The sequence below is a fragment of the Rhinolophus sinicus genome, chromosome 17 (genome assembly GCF_057876585.1).
Source record: "Rhinolophus sinicus isolate RSI-liver-muscle chromosome 17, RSI-T2T, whole genome shotgun sequence".
Taxonomy (NCBI): Eukaryota; Metazoa; Chordata; class Mammalia; order Chiroptera; family Rhinolophidae; genus Rhinolophus; species Rhinolophus sinicus.
This window is the reverse complement of record NC_142517.1, coordinates 169027435-169049029: the sequence shown is the minus strand read 5'-3', so window position 1 is coordinate 169049029 and position 21595 is coordinate 169027435. Positions and strand designations below refer to the sequence as shown.

General features: G+C 35.6%; 1 protein-coding gene across 7 annotated transcripts in view; it reads left to right on the top strand.

The window, feature by feature from the left end:
* PDE1A (phosphodiesterase 1A) overlaps window positions 1-21595 on the top strand; it is a 403166-nt gene that overhangs the window by 369313 nt on the left and 12258 nt on the right. For all 7 annotated transcript variants that reach the window (XM_074338956.2, XM_074338931.2, XM_074338941.2 and 4 more), the window contains 3 exons: window positions 2496-2577; window positions 4595-4715; window positions 5800-5945. In XM_074338956.2, coding sequence (XP_074195057.2) covers window positions 2496-2577; window positions 4595-4715; window positions 5800-5945 — 349 coding nt within the window. The remainder of the gene's footprint in view (window positions 1-2495; window positions 2578-4594; window positions 4716-5799; window positions 5946-21595) is intronic.

The window sequence follows — 21595 nt, the reverse complement described above, 5'->3', positions numbered from 1 at the left end:
TTACCAAGTTAGGTAACAGATGAAAAGAACTGATTTCAGCCCAGGCTGTGATATGTCTGAAGTAGCAGATAGAGCATTGAACAGTAGTGATTCAGCTCTGTGTCTTATGACTCCAAGGCTAATGGTGCAAATAATTCCTTAAACCAGATAAAATTCTAATTCCACATGGAATGGATGCTGTTATTTTCTAGTGGAATGAGGACAGTTGCTGGGAGAGATCACAGAAATTCTATTCCCTATTTTCTCTAAGTCGTGACATGGTAAATATCCCTGGTTGTAGCTACTTTGTTTACTGCTTTGGTGACCATTTCTAGGTTTTCCTGAACATTTCTGATTTCAAACTTTCCACCCCTCATAATCAGAGGCATGGTTTAGAAGAAATGTACCAGCCAACATTGTCAATAAAACATTAAAGCCAATAAAAACACCGACATGATATAAAGATCACGATGAAAAAGTTGTTAGAGGAAGCAGGGGAATGGAAACTCTGAAGCCCTCAGGCAGATGTCACATTTTTACCTGGGCTTTGCAACGAAGCAAAAGTGAAGGCCTCTCCCATTTGTCTCCTGATTTCAGAACCTGACCTTGTGTCTTAAGTTCTGGCCATTCTGGCCTTATGAAAGGCCAGTGTACCCCTTGCAGGTATACAACCAATAACTTAGGAGAAAATAGAGCCCAAAGCATTCTTTCAAATGGCTAGACAATTGAAGTAAACAGGCACCAGTGAAGTATCCTTTCTTTTGTAAGCATAGCCCCTTAAGTGCAAAGGAAAGAACTGGTGTTTGACAAACCTTGTGATAAAGTTTTGTTCAGAGTACCCACCTTTATTTTAGGATATGAAAATCTAATTAGCTTTTATGATGTTAAACCCAAATATTTAAATAGAATTCTTAAACATCGTGCTCAGTTAATCTACTATAAATAAGGTCAAATAATAATAATAGTAATAATAAAAACATTGACGTTTAAATTTTCTCTGGGAGAACATTAAAATAAAATTATGCATATGAGATGCAAGAATGTTAAAGATCTTCTTTACTTGCTATGGAGATTCAACTAAAATTGGTTAATAAGTAGAAAGATGTTTCAAAATGCTCATCTACTTTTAATTTTAAAAAGCAGTTTAATCATGAAGTCCTGATACTGAAGATCTGCTGATGTATTTGTCATGGGACAAAAAAAAAGGGCAGAAAAATTTGTAAGTTTTGTTGTTAATTAAGTGCCAAATAACACACTGACATGACTATTTTATCGTGACTTCAGAAAATTCAAAAGAGCAAGGTGTGTCTCTTTCTAATCAAGGGGTTGTAATACCAAAGCAGAGTCTCTATGTGCTGAACATGTTCATGTTTTTGGCCCTCTGCAATATGTTCCCAAAGGAGACCATCAGAGTAAAATTATATATACCCGGATTCAGGTTTTGGTTTTATCTAAATAAATAAATAAAAATGTGGTGTGATTAAAAAAATACGGTGAATGTTTAAATTTTAAAAAAATTTATTACAGTGAAAGACACATTGCCATTAATCCCCTTGAAAACACTTCCCCTCACTTCAAACACACTAATTCCATCTTTCTTGCCATTTTCTGAAGCAGTTCTGGAAGTCCTCTTTCTTGAGTGCCTTCAGTTGTGCTGTCATGGCTGTCTCGATGTCCTGAATCATTTTAACTTTGGGGAAGAGCCGGAAGTTGCACGGTGCCAAATCCGGTGAATAAAGTGAATGAGGACACACTGTAATGTTTTTACAGGACAGAAATTGACATATACCAGAAGCAATGTGTGACATGGAGTGTTGTCATGATGGAGAATGAATTATGACACACTTTAAAACTCACCTTCTCTCAACCGTAGCTCACATCCTACTGACTACACCAAACAAGTTGAAACTTGTCACACACTGTCACTAAGGTTTGATGTGCCACTTCCCATATTGAAGATCCCTGCCTTTCCTTTGGATGGCAGTCGGCAGCAGCATTCACAGTATTTTTGAAATCACAACAGGAAAAGTCTCCGTGTCACACATTGCTTCTGGTATGGCAATTTCTGTCACATAAAAACATTATGGTGTGTCCTCATTCTCTTTATTCACTGGATCTGGCGCTGTGCAACTTTTGGCTCTTCCCCAAAGTCAAAATGACCATGAAAGGTAAACATTTTGAATCAGTGTAGGACATAGAGGCAGCCATGACATCACAACTAAAGACTCTCATGAAAGAGGATTTCCAGAACTGCTTCAGAAAGTGACAAGAACAATGGGATAAGTGTGTTCATAGCGAGGGGGAGTATTTTGAGAAGGATTAATGGCAATGTGTCTTTTACTGTAATAATTTTTTTAAACATTCACCATATTGTTTGATCACACCTTATAAATAAATAAATACATAATGCCAATAAAGAAATGAAAGACGCAGCTTTTTTAGGCTTTGTATCTAATCTGCTTGTTATCTGAGCTTCTCCAAATCAAATCTGTACTAATGAGCTTTCCTTTCCACAGGGAGATAAAGAAGCTGAATTAGGACTTCCGTTTTCTCCACTTTGTGATCGGAAGTCAACCATTGTGGCCCAGTCACAAATAGGTAATACTGAAAATTGGTGGTCATGGAGAATGGGTGTGTGCTTGTCAGTTTTCAAATGAATACACCATGTTTTTCAAAGGGGCAATGCCTGTGAAAACCTCACTCCATATTCATGATAATTTTTTTCATTTGACCCATCTGTATGATGCTAAATCATGAGTTATTAAAACATTCTCACAAAATGAATTCAATAAAGCAGTATTCAGAAATGTAATTGTTATTCTGTCTGTAATCCTTTTACAAAAAAGAGAGGATTTTAATCTTGTGGAAGAGAGCATTTTTTGCTATTTTGTTGCTGATTATTATTTGTAATATAATCCTTTGAATATAGAACAATTCAATGAAAATATTAATATGTTCTGTTATCACAATTGCATAATATGCTAATGCATTAGCTCATATTATTTTGCACAAAAAAATTCTTATGATATGAATAGATAAGCCAACAATAGGAAATTTATAAAATGATATTGCTCCCTACTAGATTCTTTCTTTTCATTTGTATTTGTGTTGGGGACTTTTAAGTCCCACCCATTATTAAAATATATTTGTATTTTTGTAATAGTTATTCCCTGAACAGAATCTTCATTATTTCTTAACTATTAGATGGCTGCCTTACCTCTCTAGCTGCTCCCACCTCCTACAAAGCAGGGATCAGCCATAAGAAAGCTTCTTGCTCTGACCTTTCCCCCTTCCCACCAAGTTCCAACAGTTGTTTTTCTAGATGCTATAACACAGGTACCTGTCATGCAGGTGTGAATGTGGCAGGCTAAGGACCTCCTCCAGCAACCTGGGGTGAAGGGAAGTTTCTGAGACTTTTTTGCTGTAATATAAATTGCTGCCATGTTAGTACAGTTGGTGCCCAGTATTTAAAACCATAACCAGATCTTGAAATAGCACCTTGGGTGGCCCATTAACATTGCTTTGACTTGAAGGCATCATTTAAAACACAAAACTACTGAAGGTTTTGAATTAAAAATGCACCTTAATGTAATTCTCTGGCTAATCTAGTTAGTTTCATCCATGTATCTGATGGATGGACTACTATTCAGATGTGTATATTTCTCAATTTCTCCGGATACTCTTACTTTAAAACTGTCCCTCTAGTTATTCCCTTACATTCGATGGTAGTCCATTGCCTCCAAGAGTGTTTCAGGCAACAAGCATTTCATTTCCAGCGCCACACCTCTCCTGGGACCTGGGGGTGTTGAAAGTACACAGAGCTCAGAATGGGTTCTCCTCCTCCACCTAAAAACGGGTGGTAAGTGCCCCCTAGAGGACAGTGTCTTACTCTCTCTGTGTGTAGTTTTCTGTATTGAGTACTTTAAATGTTCAAGTCTCTATTCAATCCTGACATCGACAAGTGGGGGAATTAATGCTGTCTCCTAGAGATGGTAGTGTTCTTTTCACTAATTTGACAGAACATTCCCACACTCTGTGAACTAACACTTTCATACAGAGAATAATAAACTCTGACTGATATAATAAGAAGAAAAACAAGTTTGCCTTCTTGTTGCCTGAGTAAAAGCTTCAAGTATTTTGTTTCTTTGGAGCTTAGATATTATTTCTTGATGGTCAAGAAATAATAAGAGACTTCAACAACAAAATGAAGACCTTTCAGAAAGGGTAATGATCCCTCTCATTGAAAAAGGAAAATACATTCATTCTAGTTAGATCTGAATTTATTGTTAACAATAAATAGTATGAGGCTGAATATTAAATAGGAAAGCCAATATACTTGTGTTGGCAAGTTTAAAGTGTATCACTTCCATTACTTAATAAAATATTTTACACAGTTCTTAGACTATCCTTATAGATTGTGTTATTGGATTAAAAATAATTGCAAGGGGTAAACTGAACCACTATTATAGTAGATACTTGCTATCAGGAGAATGAGAGATTCATCATTACTAATTTTAGAATTCAGTAAATTGTAACATTTGAATTTCTTTTTTTTTTTGCTTTCTTTCTTTCTTTCTTATTTATTTATTTATTTATTTAATTTTTTGCTTTGTAGGTTTTATCGATTTCATAGTAGAGCCAACATTTTCTCTTCTGACAGACTCAACAGAGAAAATTATTATTCCTCTTATAGAGGAAGACTCGAAAACCGCGAATTCTTCCTACGGGGCAAACAGGTTTGATATTTTATTTTTTTACATTATTGTTCATATTTGTGATGTTTCGTAACCTTTTAATTATGATTGTCTTTATTATTTCTTACATCTAGGCAGGAAATTTTTACAAGAATTATTAGGTAGTATTGCCACCTAGTGGCTGTGTATTATATAGCACTTGACTTTGAAATGAAGAACTTGACGTTCATTACCAAAAAATATCAAAGTTCTAAGGAATATACCCGAATAGTATTCAATACTCAAGAGAATAAAATTATTTGAATTTTTATTGAGGATATAGATATTATGTCATGGATATAGTTATATATTTGGTTGTGTTGGTTTGGCTTACAAAGAAATCAATCACAATCCATTTGTATAGAAAGATGCCTGTATTAAAGTTAGCCTTTTGGAAGATATGAATACGACGGGTATGTATAACATGTTACAGTAAAGTCCCTTTTATATACAACTTACAATATTTCAAACTAGATTTTTTCCGTCAGTAAATTTGTTAAGGGATATTATTTAAAACTTCCAGTTGCAGAAAAATCATGCTAAATTCTTGCCTATTGGAACACATAACTTTTCCTGATAGCATACCAACAGGCTCCCTAAACGTTGCCCCAGTGAGGAAACAGAGGAAATGTTCTACCAGAGAAAGATCCAGGTTAGTCCTGAGATCAAAGGGTGGAGGAAGAGGTGTGTGCCATTACCCGCTTTGGGCCCCAGAATCGTAATGCCATTTTGTGAATGTCACCAGTGGACTCACCACTAAGTCAGCTCACCCCAAGGTACTGCTCTCATCAGGCCTCACCACCCTGTCATACGTGCTTCTCTGGAGTCCCTCTCAGACCCAGGGAGCCCCAGACAGAGTCCCTGGCCCTCTCTATGAGGGAAGGAAAGGAGGGAGGGAAGCAACACTAACACATGCTCAGAACTGGTCCTGAGCACCTGCCATCCTGCTTCTCTAGCAGCTTTTATAAGGGGTTTCATTTAGGCTTTGCTCCCTCAGCCCATATCCCGACCTTGGTATTTTCTGGTTTCTTACTGTTACTGTTAGCTCAAGTATTTTTATGGGTTTACACACTGCTGATTCGTTTAGACGATCAAATATGAAAGGCACCATGAACGATGGCACCTATTCCCCAGACTACTCCCTTGCAAGTGTGGACCTGAAGAGCTTCAAAAATAACCTAGTGGACATCATCCAGCAGAACAAGGAGAGATGGAAAGAGCTGGCTGCACAAGGTATGGTTGTTTATGAACCTACTGCCTTCTCTCTTTATCGTAACTCCTCTGAGATTTTGGATGTTTTCATAAAATGTGCACACCCTTGGTGGTATTTGGAATTTAGCTACCCTTTGATTATTCGTAAGAAAGTTGGTTTTATCTGAAAGTTGGTTTATCTTTTCTTTATCCCTCAAAGAAAAGAGATTCTGCTCTGTTTATGCCACAAGGACTGCAGAAGTATGTGTCAGTGGGTGGCAGTGAAGTGGATATGAAGGATGGGATAATAAAATGGCAACAAACTTTATATGGCATAATAACCTCCTGTTCATTTCTAGAGGTACTTTTGAGCCTGTGTTTTGGGGCTTTGCAAGTGGCTTTTGTGTTGTATTAGGAATGCAACATCTGGTGTCAGAGATTTGGATATCTGGTTTGTTTGTTTGTTGGTTTGTTTGTTCTTTTCAATTTTACTAAGTTAGTTCTTTGGCTGACAGTTTCACCCATGAGTTGGAAAAATCGTTTGTAATTTGCCATCAAAGAAAACAAATGTGAATCTAGCTCCAGTTATTTTTGTCATATTTTCTGATTCAAATACATTAGTCTATTTGGTCTATGGGGTGTGTGAGTTAGTATTCATCATTATCCTTCATACAGGAAATTGGCTTTCAAATTTCAGATCTGGCCCTTGCCATCTCTCACACTCTCTTCCATAGCCCTGTCTCGCTCATGCTCTATACTCTGCACAGTGGCCTTCTGGAAGTTTATTCAAATACCCCAGAGCCTTTGAAATGGTTGTTTCTTCAGCCAGAAATTCTCCTCTTGGAACTCTCTGCAAGGCTGATTACTTCTTGGCTGGCGAGTCTGTTTTAATTTTTAGTTTGAAAAATACAGCTCTTAATAACTCATTTGATTTAATTATCACGTAGCTCTTACAAGGTGGATGCTATTATTATTCCCATTTCACAGATAAGGAAACTGAGGTAGAGGACAATTTGTAATTTGCCCTAAATCTCACCATTAGTAAGTGAAGGAGCTATAGTTTATTCCTTCATTCCAAATGTAGTTCCCTAAAACCCTACGCCAGGCAGCCCCCCAGAGAGGCCATCCTTGGCAAATAAAAGTTATGTCCTCTGTCCTATTTTTCCCTGTTAGAGCCCAGCTTAGTCCCCTCAAAGTGATATCACTAATTCATAATCAATGATATTCGTTTATTCCTTTCCGTATTTATCACGTGTCTTCCGCATGGGAATGTATATTCCATGGGATATGGTCTACTGTGTTTTCCAGTGTATTCTCAGCGACTAGCACAGTGCTAGGCATATAATAGGCACTTAGCAAATATTTGTTTAATTAAATAGTTAATTAATCCTGGATCATGTCACACGATTCGTCAATCTTTACTATTAATATAGAAAAGAAATACCAATCTAGTGCCTTCAGCTGATTCTGTAACTCGTATTTTCCCAGCCACATAAGTCTGATCTTAGTTGAAAGGAAAGAGTTTCCCAAGCATTGGGCGGCCTATACAGCCAGTGAGAAAGCTGTGTCCTGGGTTACACAGGTTATACACCCTGTGTGGTCACACAGGCCCCTATACTCAGAATGGGCTTGTGCGTGTTTGAATGCTCTACTATCATTATCTTGATATTCTGCATAATTTTTGAGCCAGGAGCCTCATTGTAATTTTCACTGGGCCCTGCAATAATGCAGCCAGTCCTGGCCATTACAGAGTCTTTGTAATGCGATGCTACTGTCACTCAGTAAAGAACACAATACAAGATCCAGATGACAGTAGATAAAACAGAAATTTAGAGAGGTGAGGAAACTTTGAAGCCAGAATCTTTCTTGAGAGCATCTACTTACCTTTTCTGGAGTCAGAGGTTTGCAGACTGAATTTACCACCTCATTGGGTTTATGCCAAAAGTGCAAATTTGATTCTACGTTTTAAAATTCTATTACTACATCTCACTAAATTAATGATAAAAGGAAAAAAATGTAAGATCTCAAAAAATGCAGAGAGCATTAAGAAAATTCAATATCCAATCATGATAAAAATTCTTAAAATTCAGAGGAGCATTTTTAATCTACTATTTCTATTCTCCTACTTCTCTTGTGCTCATTTTTATTGCTTGAGGTTTTTCTTTTCTTTTTTCCCATTCCAACTAATTTTCTTTATGGTTTGAAATATTTACACTCTATTCCTATTATTTTCATAATTAATTAGAACATTTTAAATGCATAACCAACAGTAGATAAGAGTGACATTAATTAGTAACTTTATCTTTCCACCAAATAACACAAAAATCTTTAAAAACTTTGTCTTTGATATTTTTAAAAAATGTTTTTAAAAGATTGACTTTATATTAATAAAACTTTAAAATACACCCTTGAAACTCAAGAATATGAGGATGTCTGCTTTCCAACAGTTTTGAAAAATCAAGCTAGTGCAGAAGATTCTCTCAAGATCTCTGCCATGCCTGCCTAGTTCCTCAGTTAGCCAGGGAAGTGTGGAGGGGTGTCTCAGCCCTTTTATGACCCCTAATTGCTAGGATTTTTCTATAAATTCTGCTGGTCTACCACTTAACTCCGAACATGGACCACAACCTCAGGGTTGCAAAGCTATGGTTTTTCCCTATTTTTTCTAAACTAAATCCACCACCCTACATAGGAGAAACCAGGGGAGGGTTGACCTCTCTTCGCATCCCAAATTGAGTAAACCACTGCTGGCAGTAAAGCTGGTTTCTTGCTGCAGTCCTCAAGCTGGGGTTGGTGGGGAGAGGTCCAGAGTAGCTCCAGGTAGGAAGGTCACAGTTTCCTTCTGTTCTTAGCTAAATCTTCAGCAATTTTTCACAAGTAAATATTTCTCAAATTGTTGTGTTGCCTTGATTGATTTCCAGTGTGAAGGAATAGTTGTTTTTGTTAATGTTTTCCAATTTCATACTTGTTTTCTGTGGAAACACTCAAAATCTTTACATCACTGTAACAGGAAGTCCTCTTTCTTCACACTGTTTTTTTTAATTAAATGAGCTGATTTATGTAATCTGCTTAGAAGTACCTAGAATAGTAGCACTACATGAGTTGCTGTCATTACTATAATTATTATTTACTGCCCTTCTGCTATGTGTTCTAGGAATTAGGGATATGGTTTTAAAAAAAACAAAAAACTAAAGAGACAATGATTCCTATCTTCATGAAAGAGGGTGTGGGAGTTAGGAGCAGGATTGCAATTTTAAATAAGGTGGCCAGGAGAGGCTTTACAGAGAAAGTGATAGGTAAGTACATGAAGGAAGTTGGAGCTATGGGGAGTTCTGGGGTAAAGGGTGGGGAATAAATTTTCAGACATAGGAAATAACCAGCAAAATATTGGGGAGGTCAAGCTTACCAACATGCAGAAATACCAGGAGGCAAATGAAGCTGACGGACGCTGAGCAAGTGGGAGTAACATAGGCCATGTGATAAATGGGTGACATGCTACGTCATTGGTTTTGGCCAAAGAGAGATAGCTAGTCTAATTGGCAGAGTTTTGAAGAAGAAAAAGAAAGTGGTCTGAATTGAAGTATTAAAAGGATCACTCTGGTTGCAGAATGGAAAATATGGTATGCTTCTCTTTGAGAGGTAAAAATGGAAACACGGCCGTCAGAAAGGTGACTATTGTTTATAACCCAGGAGAAAGATGGGGGTTAAAACAGGGGGTAGTGGTGGGGGTGAAGTGGCTCAATTCTTGATACATAAAGATGATGGCTTAACCCAGAGTGTGTGGGTAGGAAGACATAGCAAAAAGAGATTGGATTCTGGATATATTTTGAAATTAGAATTGATAGGATTTGTTCACAGATTAGATGTGGAGTATGAAATCAAGAGAGAAGTCAAGAATAATAATGCCAGAGCTTACGGTTTTCTTACACACGAATGGTGTATATGTAAATTTATATAATTATTTTACAGAGCTACTTGGGATTCTTTAACAAAGCTAAAGATGTACATGCCATATTTCCCAACAATTTCACTGCAATCTTTTCATCCTAGAGAGACTTTTGCACAAGTACATCAGAAGACATGAGCAAAATGTTCATAGCAGAATTGTTTATGCATCAAAAAAAAAACCCACAAAAAGCAGTAAAATGAATTCATAAGCCGTGGTGTATTCATGTCATAGAACAGCATACTACCATTTAGTTAAATGAACTTTAGCTGTGAGCCTCAACAGGGTTGAAAAACACAGTGTTGATCAAAATATGCAAGCTGCTGAAATATACAAGATGCCATTTGTAGAACTTAAAAACAAAAAACCTACAAACTAAACAATAGGTTTTAGAATACACATATGATAAAACTAGAGAATGTTAGGAGGAAATATTCAGAACCTAGGGAGGAAGGATGGAACATTTATTTAGGAATGAATTGTATTTTATTTCTTAGGTTGGGTGCTAGACACATAAATGTTCATTTTATCATTATAGTTATACCTAATGATATACGTACATATAATCCATTTGTATAAATAGAATATTTCATAATAAAAATGGAAAAAATGTGATTTGCTACACACAAACATATGTATGTATTCAGTCTTGAATACACTGAAGATGAAATTTTCTTTGTTATAATTGCATTGAGACGAGAATAAACAGGTTATATGATGCTTAGAGCTTTGGAATATAAATTAAATTCTGAGGCTCTGAACAGAATCCCGTATGTTTGCTCATCATCATATTAGCCCTGAAAATGTATTGTACAGACATCGCAAAAGCATCCCACTGATCCTAGAGCAGTGGAAGGTATGGATGCTTAGGCTCCAGGGTATGAAGCTCCTGGGTCATCAGTAAGACAAAACACTTTTTTAAAGACTAATTTCATTCAGCAAGACTTCTATTAAGGGTCTGGGCACATCTTTCTCAGAGTGTTGTATGTAAACACATTCCTTTTTAACAGGGTGCCTTTTTTAAAACAATGTTTTCCTCCATCCCAAAGGGTTTATTCTTTTTGGTTAAATCTTATCCATTTTGAGTGAGGAAAATGCCTTCATAACCACTCAGCATTCCTTAGTACCTTAACTCTGCCCAATCTCCACCTTTTTCTGCACCATGTAAGAGCAGACAGGAGATTTTAAAAGGGTGTGTGCCTGTCTTCATAGTGAGGCAGGTGGAGGGAAATGGTGAGAAGAGTTGTTCTTCTGTGTCTACCTAAAAAGTCTCAGGCAAATTGTGTAACTTAGCCTCAAAACATGTGACTATTGGGAAAGTAATATAGATGTTAAGAAAGGAGCAGACATTCCCATAAGTCCTTGCCCATCTCCAGTTGTGCTCCAGAGTCTTGGAGATCATAGGATGCAGCTTTGAGAGCAAGGCACCTAAGGAAGTAAGGGGAAAAAAAATGCCTATACTGGTAGCCAATACGTGATCGATGCCTAATTAATAACCAAGGAACTCATACACAGGAAAGACGTATAGACATTTTAAAATGCCATATAAGTGTAGCTTATTTTCATTGGTGGTCTGCCATCCTATGTTACCAGCAACACTTGGGTCTGGAGCTGCAATAGAGGAGTGCATTAGGTTCACACTTGGAACCGTAAAAGAAGCATATCTGTTTAGAGCAACCCCTGAATGATGAACATAAATATCTCTTCTTTCTCAAAGCAAAGCAGTTACTTTTGTTAGCCACCTGAGAATTTGGTACATCTTTAGATGCAAGAATTCCAAATTGGACTAGGTCTACCAAATACACCTTTATCGGAGCAAAAACCATAAATCAACCTCATTTCTGCTTTCTTTCCCATCTTCTCAAGGAGAATGTGTACTTGAGAAAAACTAGAATGGAATTTAGAATGGAATCTGGGGGGGTCAGTCTGGAATGGTATGCAATATATTTCTGACTGTACTGAGTAATTTACTGGTTTATTTGATATTGATTCAAACTCCAAAATACTAGGCTCAAAGAAGATTAAGAAGTGAGAAAAGGAGGCAACATGAGAACTGAGATGCTACCAGATTTGCATTGTGCACGAATCACAGCTGTTTAGAACCAGAAGAAAACCTAGAGCTAGTTTAAGGCAAGCTTGACATTTTAGAATATGTATTAAAATTTTCAAACACACAAGTGTTTTCTAGTTTCTTTTTGTGTGTTATTTCCTACATCATTGCTCTGGAGTCATAGAATACGTTCAGTGTGATAACATTCATTTGAACTTCTTAAGAACTAGTTTTGGCTTGAGAAGCTCATATGCACCACAGAAGAGGAAAACAAATAGTATTTTGATTGGAATTACTTTGATATAAATTTGGGGAGAATTGACATCTTTATGATATTGTCTTCCTATTCATATATATCTTATCATTCATAGATCTTCTTTCATGTTTCTCAGAAAGTTTATTTTTCTTTAATAATAATAACAATGATAATGATAAAAATACTAGTGTTATTAGATGTTAGGCACTATACTTATTATATAAGCATATAATATATTATGTAATCACTTAATGTTTATAATTAATATTCATTTATTTTAAAATTTTGAATATACTTAGTTGAATTCTTCATCAGTATTTTATATTTTTTGTTGATTTTGTGAATGGCTATTTCTTGTAGATATATAAAGATACATTTACTTTTGAACACTCATCTGCAAATAATGACAGTTTTTTTCTTTCCTAGTGTATATCTTTCATGATTGTTTTTCTTGAGTCAACTGCACTAGCAAGTTTATCCTGAACTTTCTGAAATAGACATGGTGATGGCATTCAGCCTGTCTCTCAATTTGAAGGGACAGTGTTTAATGTTTTGGCATTAAGTGTGATGTTTCTTAATTTCTTTGATCTTCTCTTTCTGAGGTTAATTATATTCCCATCAATATATGATGTGTTAAGAAAATGTATTTTAAATAAAATGTTTAGTTTTAGGAAATGTCTTTCCTGTAGCTTTTAAAATAATTCATATGATTTTTCCTTTTAATTGGTTCATGTAGTGAAATATATTAATAGAGTTTCTAATCTTGAACCATATTGTATTTCTTGGATAAACCCAACTTAATCGTGATGTATTAACTTTAAAAAATTATATATTATTTTCACTGACTTCTAAAAATCAATATTTATGAGCAAGATTAGCTTGTTATTTATCTTTCTCATACTGACCTTGTTTAGTTTTATTATTGAGATCACACTTGCCTCATAAAATAGGTTGAAATTTTTTAATTCTTGAGTCTGTGTGAGATTGAAATTGACATTGAATTTTTGGTAGAATTTATCTTTAAAAACCATGTAAGCCTAGAGTTTTCTTTATAGAATAATTTTTATCTGCTGATTCAATTCTCATTTCTCTTCCCCTCACTTGCTCTACTCCAGCCACACTAACCTCCACACTATTCTTTTGTTTTCTTTCAACACATCAGATACCTTTCTGCTTTAAGAACTTTGTAGCAGCATTTTTGTTAAAAATTCTCCTTTTTCACATATGATGTGGGTGCCTCGCTCTCTGCTTTCAAGTCCAGCTTCAGTTGTCACCTTGTCAATGAGGCCTCACCCGGCAAAAAATTTGAAATTCAACCCATGTTCCTGCCTTGCTCCCTGATTTCCCCTAACCATTTTCCCATGATACATTACTGTCTAGTCTATAAATAATGGACTTAGTATTCATCATTTTTATTGTCTGTCTTCCCCCTTTAAAAATAAGGTTCATGAGAACAAGGATGTTTGTTTTAATGAGTGACGTATCCCAAAAGCTCCAGAACAGTGATGTTACAAAGTAGGAACTCAAACAATTATATGTTGAAAGAAAGGAGGGAGGAAGAGAGAGAGAGAGAGAGAGGAAGGAAGGAAGGAAGGAAGGAAGGAAGGAAGGAAGGAAGGAAGGAAGGAAGGAAGGAAGGAAGGAAGGAAGGAAGGAAAAAAGGATTGAAAGAGTCAAAGAGAGAAGGAGGGAAGGAGAAAACCTACCATCTAGGCCAAGAAATATGATATTCCATACCCAAGAAGTTTGCTCTAAGTTCTCTCTTCTATGGTCTAATCACTACTCTGAATTTTATGATAATTATTCCTTTTTTTTTTTAACTGTTACTCCTCTTTGTGCATCCTTAAACAATACATGGTTTCATTTTGCTTGTTTTAAAACTTGATGTAAATGGAATCATGCTGTATGTGCTATTTTATGAATAGCTTTCCACTCAGTGCCATGTTTTTTGAGATTTATCCATGATGACCCAAATTACTGTTGCCTATTTCAGCAGGGATTTTTTTGGATCTTGACACAAAATATGACACAGAAAAAATGTATCCAAATACTGTGCAGATTTTTTATTTTTAATTAAGTATTTGAGTCTTTTACGTAAGTCTTTTATTTTTAATTAAGTATTTGAGTCTTTCACATGTGACGGGACTGGCAAAACCCAGGGTCCTGTGTCAGAGGCTGTACGTACCTGGCACTCATGTGTATTTCAACTCTTTTCTCTCCTCCCCTTTCCTTTGGGTTCCACAGGATTAAAAAAAAAAAAAAAAAAAAAAAAAAAAAAAATTGCCCTGGAACAATAAAGAGTTAAACCTCTCTCACTACCAATCTGAATTCTATCCTTATCTTTCTTGTATCTCCTGGAGAAAAACTTTAATCCATGTCCAGTGAATGAGAAACCTATATCTTCTGGAGGAGTAAGTGGGAAGGTAGAGCTTGACTACCTGTTTTCTAAGACTTTCATACATGGATACATGGACCTGGCTTTTAATCTAAAGATTAAGAATGTATGTTTTTGTTTCTGGGATCTTCATAAACAACACCTACATCTACTTGTCTGAGTGGGCGTGAGCCTGGTAACAAGTGAGAAAAAACCAGATTAGTTAATAGTCATCAACAAAGCAAGCATCTTTTATAGTTCTCTCAGGAGATAAATTAATAATAACGTGTGATTGTTAAATTAACTTTATTTAAAACAATATTACTTGATTAACATTTACCAGGTATTTTCACCACTTTGCAGAAAGAATAATTAGAGGTTAATTTTTCTTATAACTTGAATGATTTAAAACTAACTCAATCATGTGATGCAAATTAATAATTTTAAATTTTTTGAAGTTTTTCAGTGTGGTTAATAGTTTTAAGCAGTGTTTCAGAGGGAAACTCCATTTTCTATTACAGGGAAATCTGAATTTAAAAAAAAAAAATGTGACAACATTCTCTGTTTTGTGCCAAGGTCTTGGGAAATCTTAAGACATGTTAGGTACATGAATTCAGTTACTTGAACTATTATTATCTAGAAAATACTGACAGGATCATAAAAGCCAATTTTAAAAATTGAGCACACTGACATAGTATAAATAGCCAGTTTGCTCTTATTTCCACTCAGTATCTAACTTAGGGAACTTTAGGGACAAATGCAAGAAACTGTTGTGTCATACTCCCCGCATCGACTCCAACAGCTTATTTTGTCCCTTTTTGAAAAGTTTCCCATTTAATTAGGTTTCACAGTGTGTGACAGAATCGCCACTGGAACAATAAGGGGTAATCCCATCTGAATGCTACTTTATCCTCTTCCTTTGCTTCTTGGGGAAAACCTGGGAATCTTCAGGAAGCAAAGCTGAGTGGCTTTTGGCTCTGTTCCCAAACTCTGACCCTTAGAGAGGCTTCTTCAATGACTATTTAAAAATCACCTCAGGAGTGACAGAGAAGCTGCTCAGGAAGAAGAAATATGATGGTTAGTTTAAACGTCATACCCACACCTGTTATACCACAGTAGTTTGACTTCCAAAGACCTACATCACTCTGTGATATTTCTCCATACTTTTATCTGACAGAGCTCTGTTCACTTTCTGCGCACAGTGTTTTTCTCATTATCCAGCAATCTCTATTAGTCCCTCGCAGCGTTCCTCACTCTTCTACATCTGTTGCTTAGGGGAAATAACAGCAGATTTTTTTTGAAAAGAACAAAAACATGTCCATGTTACTTCGTATTGAATCATTTTGAAAGGTTATGTTTGTAAATATTTGTTCATTAAATAGTTCAGTTATTCCTTCCCATTATCTTTTTAATCAATGAAAACTCTTCATGTAAAACATAATGCGTTTTACATAATCACGCCTGAACTACCAGGACTGTGAATCCTAAGCATCATTTTGAGAGAAAAGAAAAAAAGATGTGTACTTTTTAGATTTCAGAAGGGACAAGTAATCAGAGGGAAGCAAAGTCTTTCAGAGATAAAAACTAGAGTTTGCTCTCATTCTCTCTCTAATTATGGTTCAAAAATGTAATTAATAGTTTATATGAGATCTTTCTAGTAATTTTAAAATCATATATTTTAAATTACTCGTAAATTATATATTATATTATACGTTTATTTTATTGTTCTTATTTCCAATTTAATTTCTGCAACCGGCATTCTGCATTGTGTTATCAGTACAGTAGAGCAGGAGTATGCATTTGATAGAATGAAACATTTGGAAGATCAAAATTATAAAGTTCTATGAGGTGGTATTCACCAAAGTCACTTAACCCTAGAAGAGCTTAAATAACAGCTTGAACCATGAGTGTGTGCTTCTGTGTTATTCATTTACTCACTTGTTTGTTTTAAAGGTGCAACTCAATAGCTGTCAACCCTGGCAGCATATTAGCATTATCTGGGCTATTTTTTTTTTTAAGTTCAACATGGCTTATCTCCAGTTCACAAAAGTAAGTCAAAATAGAACACTTTTGTGCATTTATGTGAATGCAGCAGGACATGGAGGGGGAGTGCAGGAAATTTCATCAGCTCATGGTCAAGACAAGCCAAGTACAGAGTAGAATCTGAGACAGCGCCACCCAGGAACGCTGGACACATGTAGGAAATAGCAGTGTGTACCTTGGTAATGATATTCCTTATACTGTATATACAGTATGTCTTGGGTCACACGTCTCTACTCTGAAAATTTTTCTTCCACCGCTGGAAAGTCAGTGGATTTCCTTTCTTCCTTTATCCTGTTCTTTCCTTCTCGTGGAATGCAATTCTTGGGTCTCCTTTGCAACCTTGCTCATGAAAATAGTACCTATCTTCCAAAACTCCATTAAAACGCCTTTTTCTAAGAAGCCTATCACTTCGTTATATAAACACAGATGTATTCATATTACAATGGAGGTAAATCTGTTCTGCCTTTCATTCTCAAAATAGGGAAAAATATCTTCAACAGGAACCTACACAAATCAGTGTTGGATATGAGTGAAAGTGGAGAGGAGAATCAGGTGATGTTTCCAATTCCACATGCCTTGTAGAGATTCTGACATTCCCCTTGGGGCTGTGTACCATCTCTCCATCCAGTCACTGCATATTATGGGATATTATGATCGGAGTTTACACATGTTAAAACTATGGAGCCTGACAAAAAAAGTTGAGAACTACTAATAAGGTCATTCCAAAACTATTTAGAGGCCTACTATGTGCAAAACAAATACTTACAGGTTTTTTTGAGAGCAGAACTCACGGATGTTTAGCTTTAGATCTTCGGTGGCTCCTTCCCAGAGCCAGGTAAGAGCTTAATTAGTATTGAGTAAAGGAGACCTGACTCCATTCTATGGAATTCTGATCTTAAGAGTGAGTCCATATAAATGAAATGGTATTGCCCACTATGTTGTACAATATTTTTTCTTTGTTAGCTAAAAGATCTAATAACAAACAAACACAAAACAAATAGCAAATGGGAAAACTAAATGTAAGGGACATTCCTCCCCCACCCCCAAATCCTCATCTTGTTCAATGCCTGTACTTGCTATGTTTTCTGACACCCAAAACATAGTCCCTTGTTCTAATTTTACTTTGCAATGTGAGTAACAACTGCAAGAGTTTACAGGAGATTTGTAGCTTCTGCAAAGTCTGGGGTGAAATATGACAATGCAAATTTGGGAAGTAAAGAAGGTGGTGGTGGTGATAGGAAGAGAGAGGTGGATGGGATGTTGCACTGTTGAGCAGAGGTGATGGGGACAGAGCAAGACTAAAGACTTTGGGCACCCGGTAGGGAATTAGCTCTCTGAGAAGATTCTCCCTTTCAGGTGCTACTCTGCTTTAGCAAATGTGACCAGAAATTGTAACCAGCACGTGACTGGGTCCTTCACACTGCTCACAATATGCTAGGTTCATGACTTTGTCATATGCCCCCAATAATTAACCCAGTGCCAATTACACTGGAAGCTTTGTTGTCTTAACATTACACTTCAGAGCAAAATGTAAATCTCTCCATTTGCCAACACTCAGCTTTGTTCTTTCTCCAAAACCTCTAGTCTTACATTCTTCTTGATTCAAGATCTCTCTTCCTCACTTTTCCCACTCTGCCTCTAGAATCCCCTCCTTGCTCAGAACAATTTAATTCTGGCCTCAAATTTAACCCATTCAACAAAACAAAAGCTTGACAATTGGCCTAAAATGACATCTATAGCCCTTCAAGCATTCCTGAGAGTGTCTGGAATGATCAGTCAAAATTGTCCTTCCTACACTCAACCATAGTTACCAAATGCTTACGAGTTATGAAAATTAGTTACTATAGTAATATTAAATTACAAAAAAGAGGATTATATTGGGCATGATTATAACTTGTGAAATATACACACATATACACAAGAGATTGCTTAAATGATTTTCTTTATACTTTCTCAGGAGATTAATAAGTCTCTTAATAGATTCATAGAGTGTCTACTCTAGATGAAATCAGCTAGAATTGTGCTCCCTAGGAATCCAGATTATCTTCTTGAATGTTTTTTAGGCAACAATTCAAATGGAGAAAAAAAGTAAGTTGAATTAAGAAAAAAAAAAAATTATCTCAAGCTCACCACTGATGAATTGTTCAATCACGGAAAATTTCAGGAGCAAAAGTAAAATATATTGGAAAAACTTTTAAAATATGTGAATTATATCCATTTTCATAATTTCACCACAGTAATTCCTATAAACATGGCTAATTATAAATGCTATGTACAATTTACTTTTTCACAAGTTCTTTACAGTATTTTCACTAGATTGTTAAAATAAGTAATTTTCTTTCCAGAAGCAAATACGACTTCACAAAAGCGTAAGTTTTCCTGATTAGCAAACATCTTTAAGTAAAATCTTATGCATGGTGGCAGCTCCAATTTGACCAAAGGAGTTGGAAATTTCAATCTACTTGCTGGAAATCTACCTGGACCAGTGAAAGAAAGGAAACCCATTTTTGCAGATTGCTCAGTTGGAGTCACAAAGCATATAAATAAGAGCTACAAATTCCTTGGCTGATCTAGCCCAACTGCTATGGTAGTAGATTCATCTGATGGCTATGTCAGCATCTTTACACTTTCAAATGTCTGCTAAAATGGCATTTGTGGCAGTTCTCTTTACTAAGATAACGTGAGTGTCAATAAATGTTTTTTGAGCAGTTAATCACTAATTTTGTCATTTCTGCAACAAAGCTTATCCATCTATTTATTTTCATTTTGGATGTCCCTTTTCTAAAACATCAAAAAGGTGGTGTGACTTTCATAAACTTAATTTATCTTTTATGTTAATTCTACCATTTGTCCTCCTGAACAAATGTTTTAATGGTTCTCTGCCACTTGAAAAATGATTCATAACATTTTAAGGGACAGATAGATGTCTTTGAAAAAATATTTATGTTATAGTAAGAGTGAACAGCAGGGGGTAAAATGGCTTAATATATTGTTTTGTTTTGTTGTTGTTTTCTTGTGGGATTTGTGAATGACTTGTCCAATATATAATTCATTTTAAGGTCAGCCAAGTTATATTCCTCCTGAAAAGCCTATTGTTTAAATTATGGCTCTTCTACACCTTCTTTACTGTCATCCCCTGACAGTTGACTTAATGATTAATTGTACTGGACCTTAGACACACCCTAGTAGTTAATTAGTTGACACTGGTTGGTGTCCAATATTGAATGATATATTTTCACAGATAAATATATTTATCCTAATTCTTTGGCTCTGCCTTCAGAAAAAAAAAAAAGGCTATCATTTATTAACAGATTTAATTTCAAAGATAAGGCATATACTCATACTAAGGAAAGACAAAAAAAACATAGCAGGTATTAAGATACACCCAGGAAGGCTGCATGGTGCAGAGTTAGGATCTTGAACTCTGGAACTAGACTATCTCGTTCAATCCTGGTCCCATGAGGTATTAGCTATGTAAATTTAAGCAAGTTATTTAATCTCTCTGTTTGAGTTTGCTCTTTTGTAAAGTTAGGATCATAAAAATAGTGTCTATCCAAGAGCTTTTGTGAGAACTAAATGAGTCAACACATGGAAAGTATTTAGAATCTAGTGTTTTCTATAGTAATTCTTATTCTCCCGGGCTCACATATGTGCCTCTAAATTTTATAAAGAGCTTATAGAAGGTTTCCTTTAAGAAGTATACTATGGAAAAACCTTGCTTGCTTGTAACAATTTGGACATGAGATTATACTTAATTTGTGACAAAACATGCAGTGGATCAGTTACGTCAGCTGAGTGAACAGCTGTATGGTGAAATTACCTTGACTCTTCTATCACCTTTCCATTCTTAATCCATCATGATAAACTATAGAGTTTAGCTCCCAAATATCTCACAAATCCATCCAGTTTTCTGTATGAGTGAATGAGCAACGGAATTGTCTTGTTTTGAATAATTGATATAGCTGCCTAATTTGTAGAGCTGAAAATGAACAACCTTTAACTATATATTTTCTGTTGAGCATTTTGCCACTTAAGAGGCCTTTTTCTTTTTTTTCCCCTTGGCATAGAATCCTTTAGGAAAAGAAAAAGATTCCAAAAGAGAGTATCCCATAGATCACATGCTCTAAAAAAGGAAGGCATTTTAGTTGATCCAGCATACTTGGTTCTTGGCAATTTACTTATTTACCCAAAGAGTTTTTACCACCTTAGTTTTTATACCTTAAAATATACCTGGATTTAGACTTTTTATGTAGTCAAAACACTTCATTTCTCCTGAGTTTACTTCTTCTGGGACTATTGTTCATACTTTGGCTGTGATAATTTTCCCATGTTAAGTACAGGAATCTAGAAAACTCCCCAAAGTCAGGCAAAAAAGATTTATAGCTGAAGTCTTCGACCTTTGTTATATATATTTAATTTCCATGTGTTGTTCCTTCTCCAAAGAAAAAAGTATGAAAAGTAAAGGGGAAAGGAAAAGTTATCCAAGAGATCTCTTCAGGTGGGATTTAGAATATAAGTCTTTAAGGGGAAAAGATGAAAACCTTCAAGAATCTGATGCTCAAACTTTATTTCCATATCTTCAAAATGCAACCTAGGTTCATTCTTTAGCAAGACAATTAGTAATAACTAATGTTGGGGGCCTTGCACTAATTTTAATTTGTATTAGGAAATTTTTGTAGAGGCAAAGAGAGATATTCAGTACAAAGACACACTCAATAATATTAATTCATCACTCTGGATTTATTCAGAATGGGATTCATTCAGAAGAGTTCTTTGTTCCCACATCATCTTTTCATCTTGGGTTTGGCTTCTATAAAATATACTGAGCAAGTCAGCTGATTAAAGAAAACCCACAAAACATTCGTAAGAAATAGGAATCTCATCAAATAAAATCAGTTCAACAAGAATAAGGTAATAGTTTTGATGTTAGTTTGATGTAGAGATTAATAGAGCACCCACAATTTATTTTAAATAAGTTCACCCCATCATGAGAATAATCCTGTTATATAAATCTTCATGGATTAAA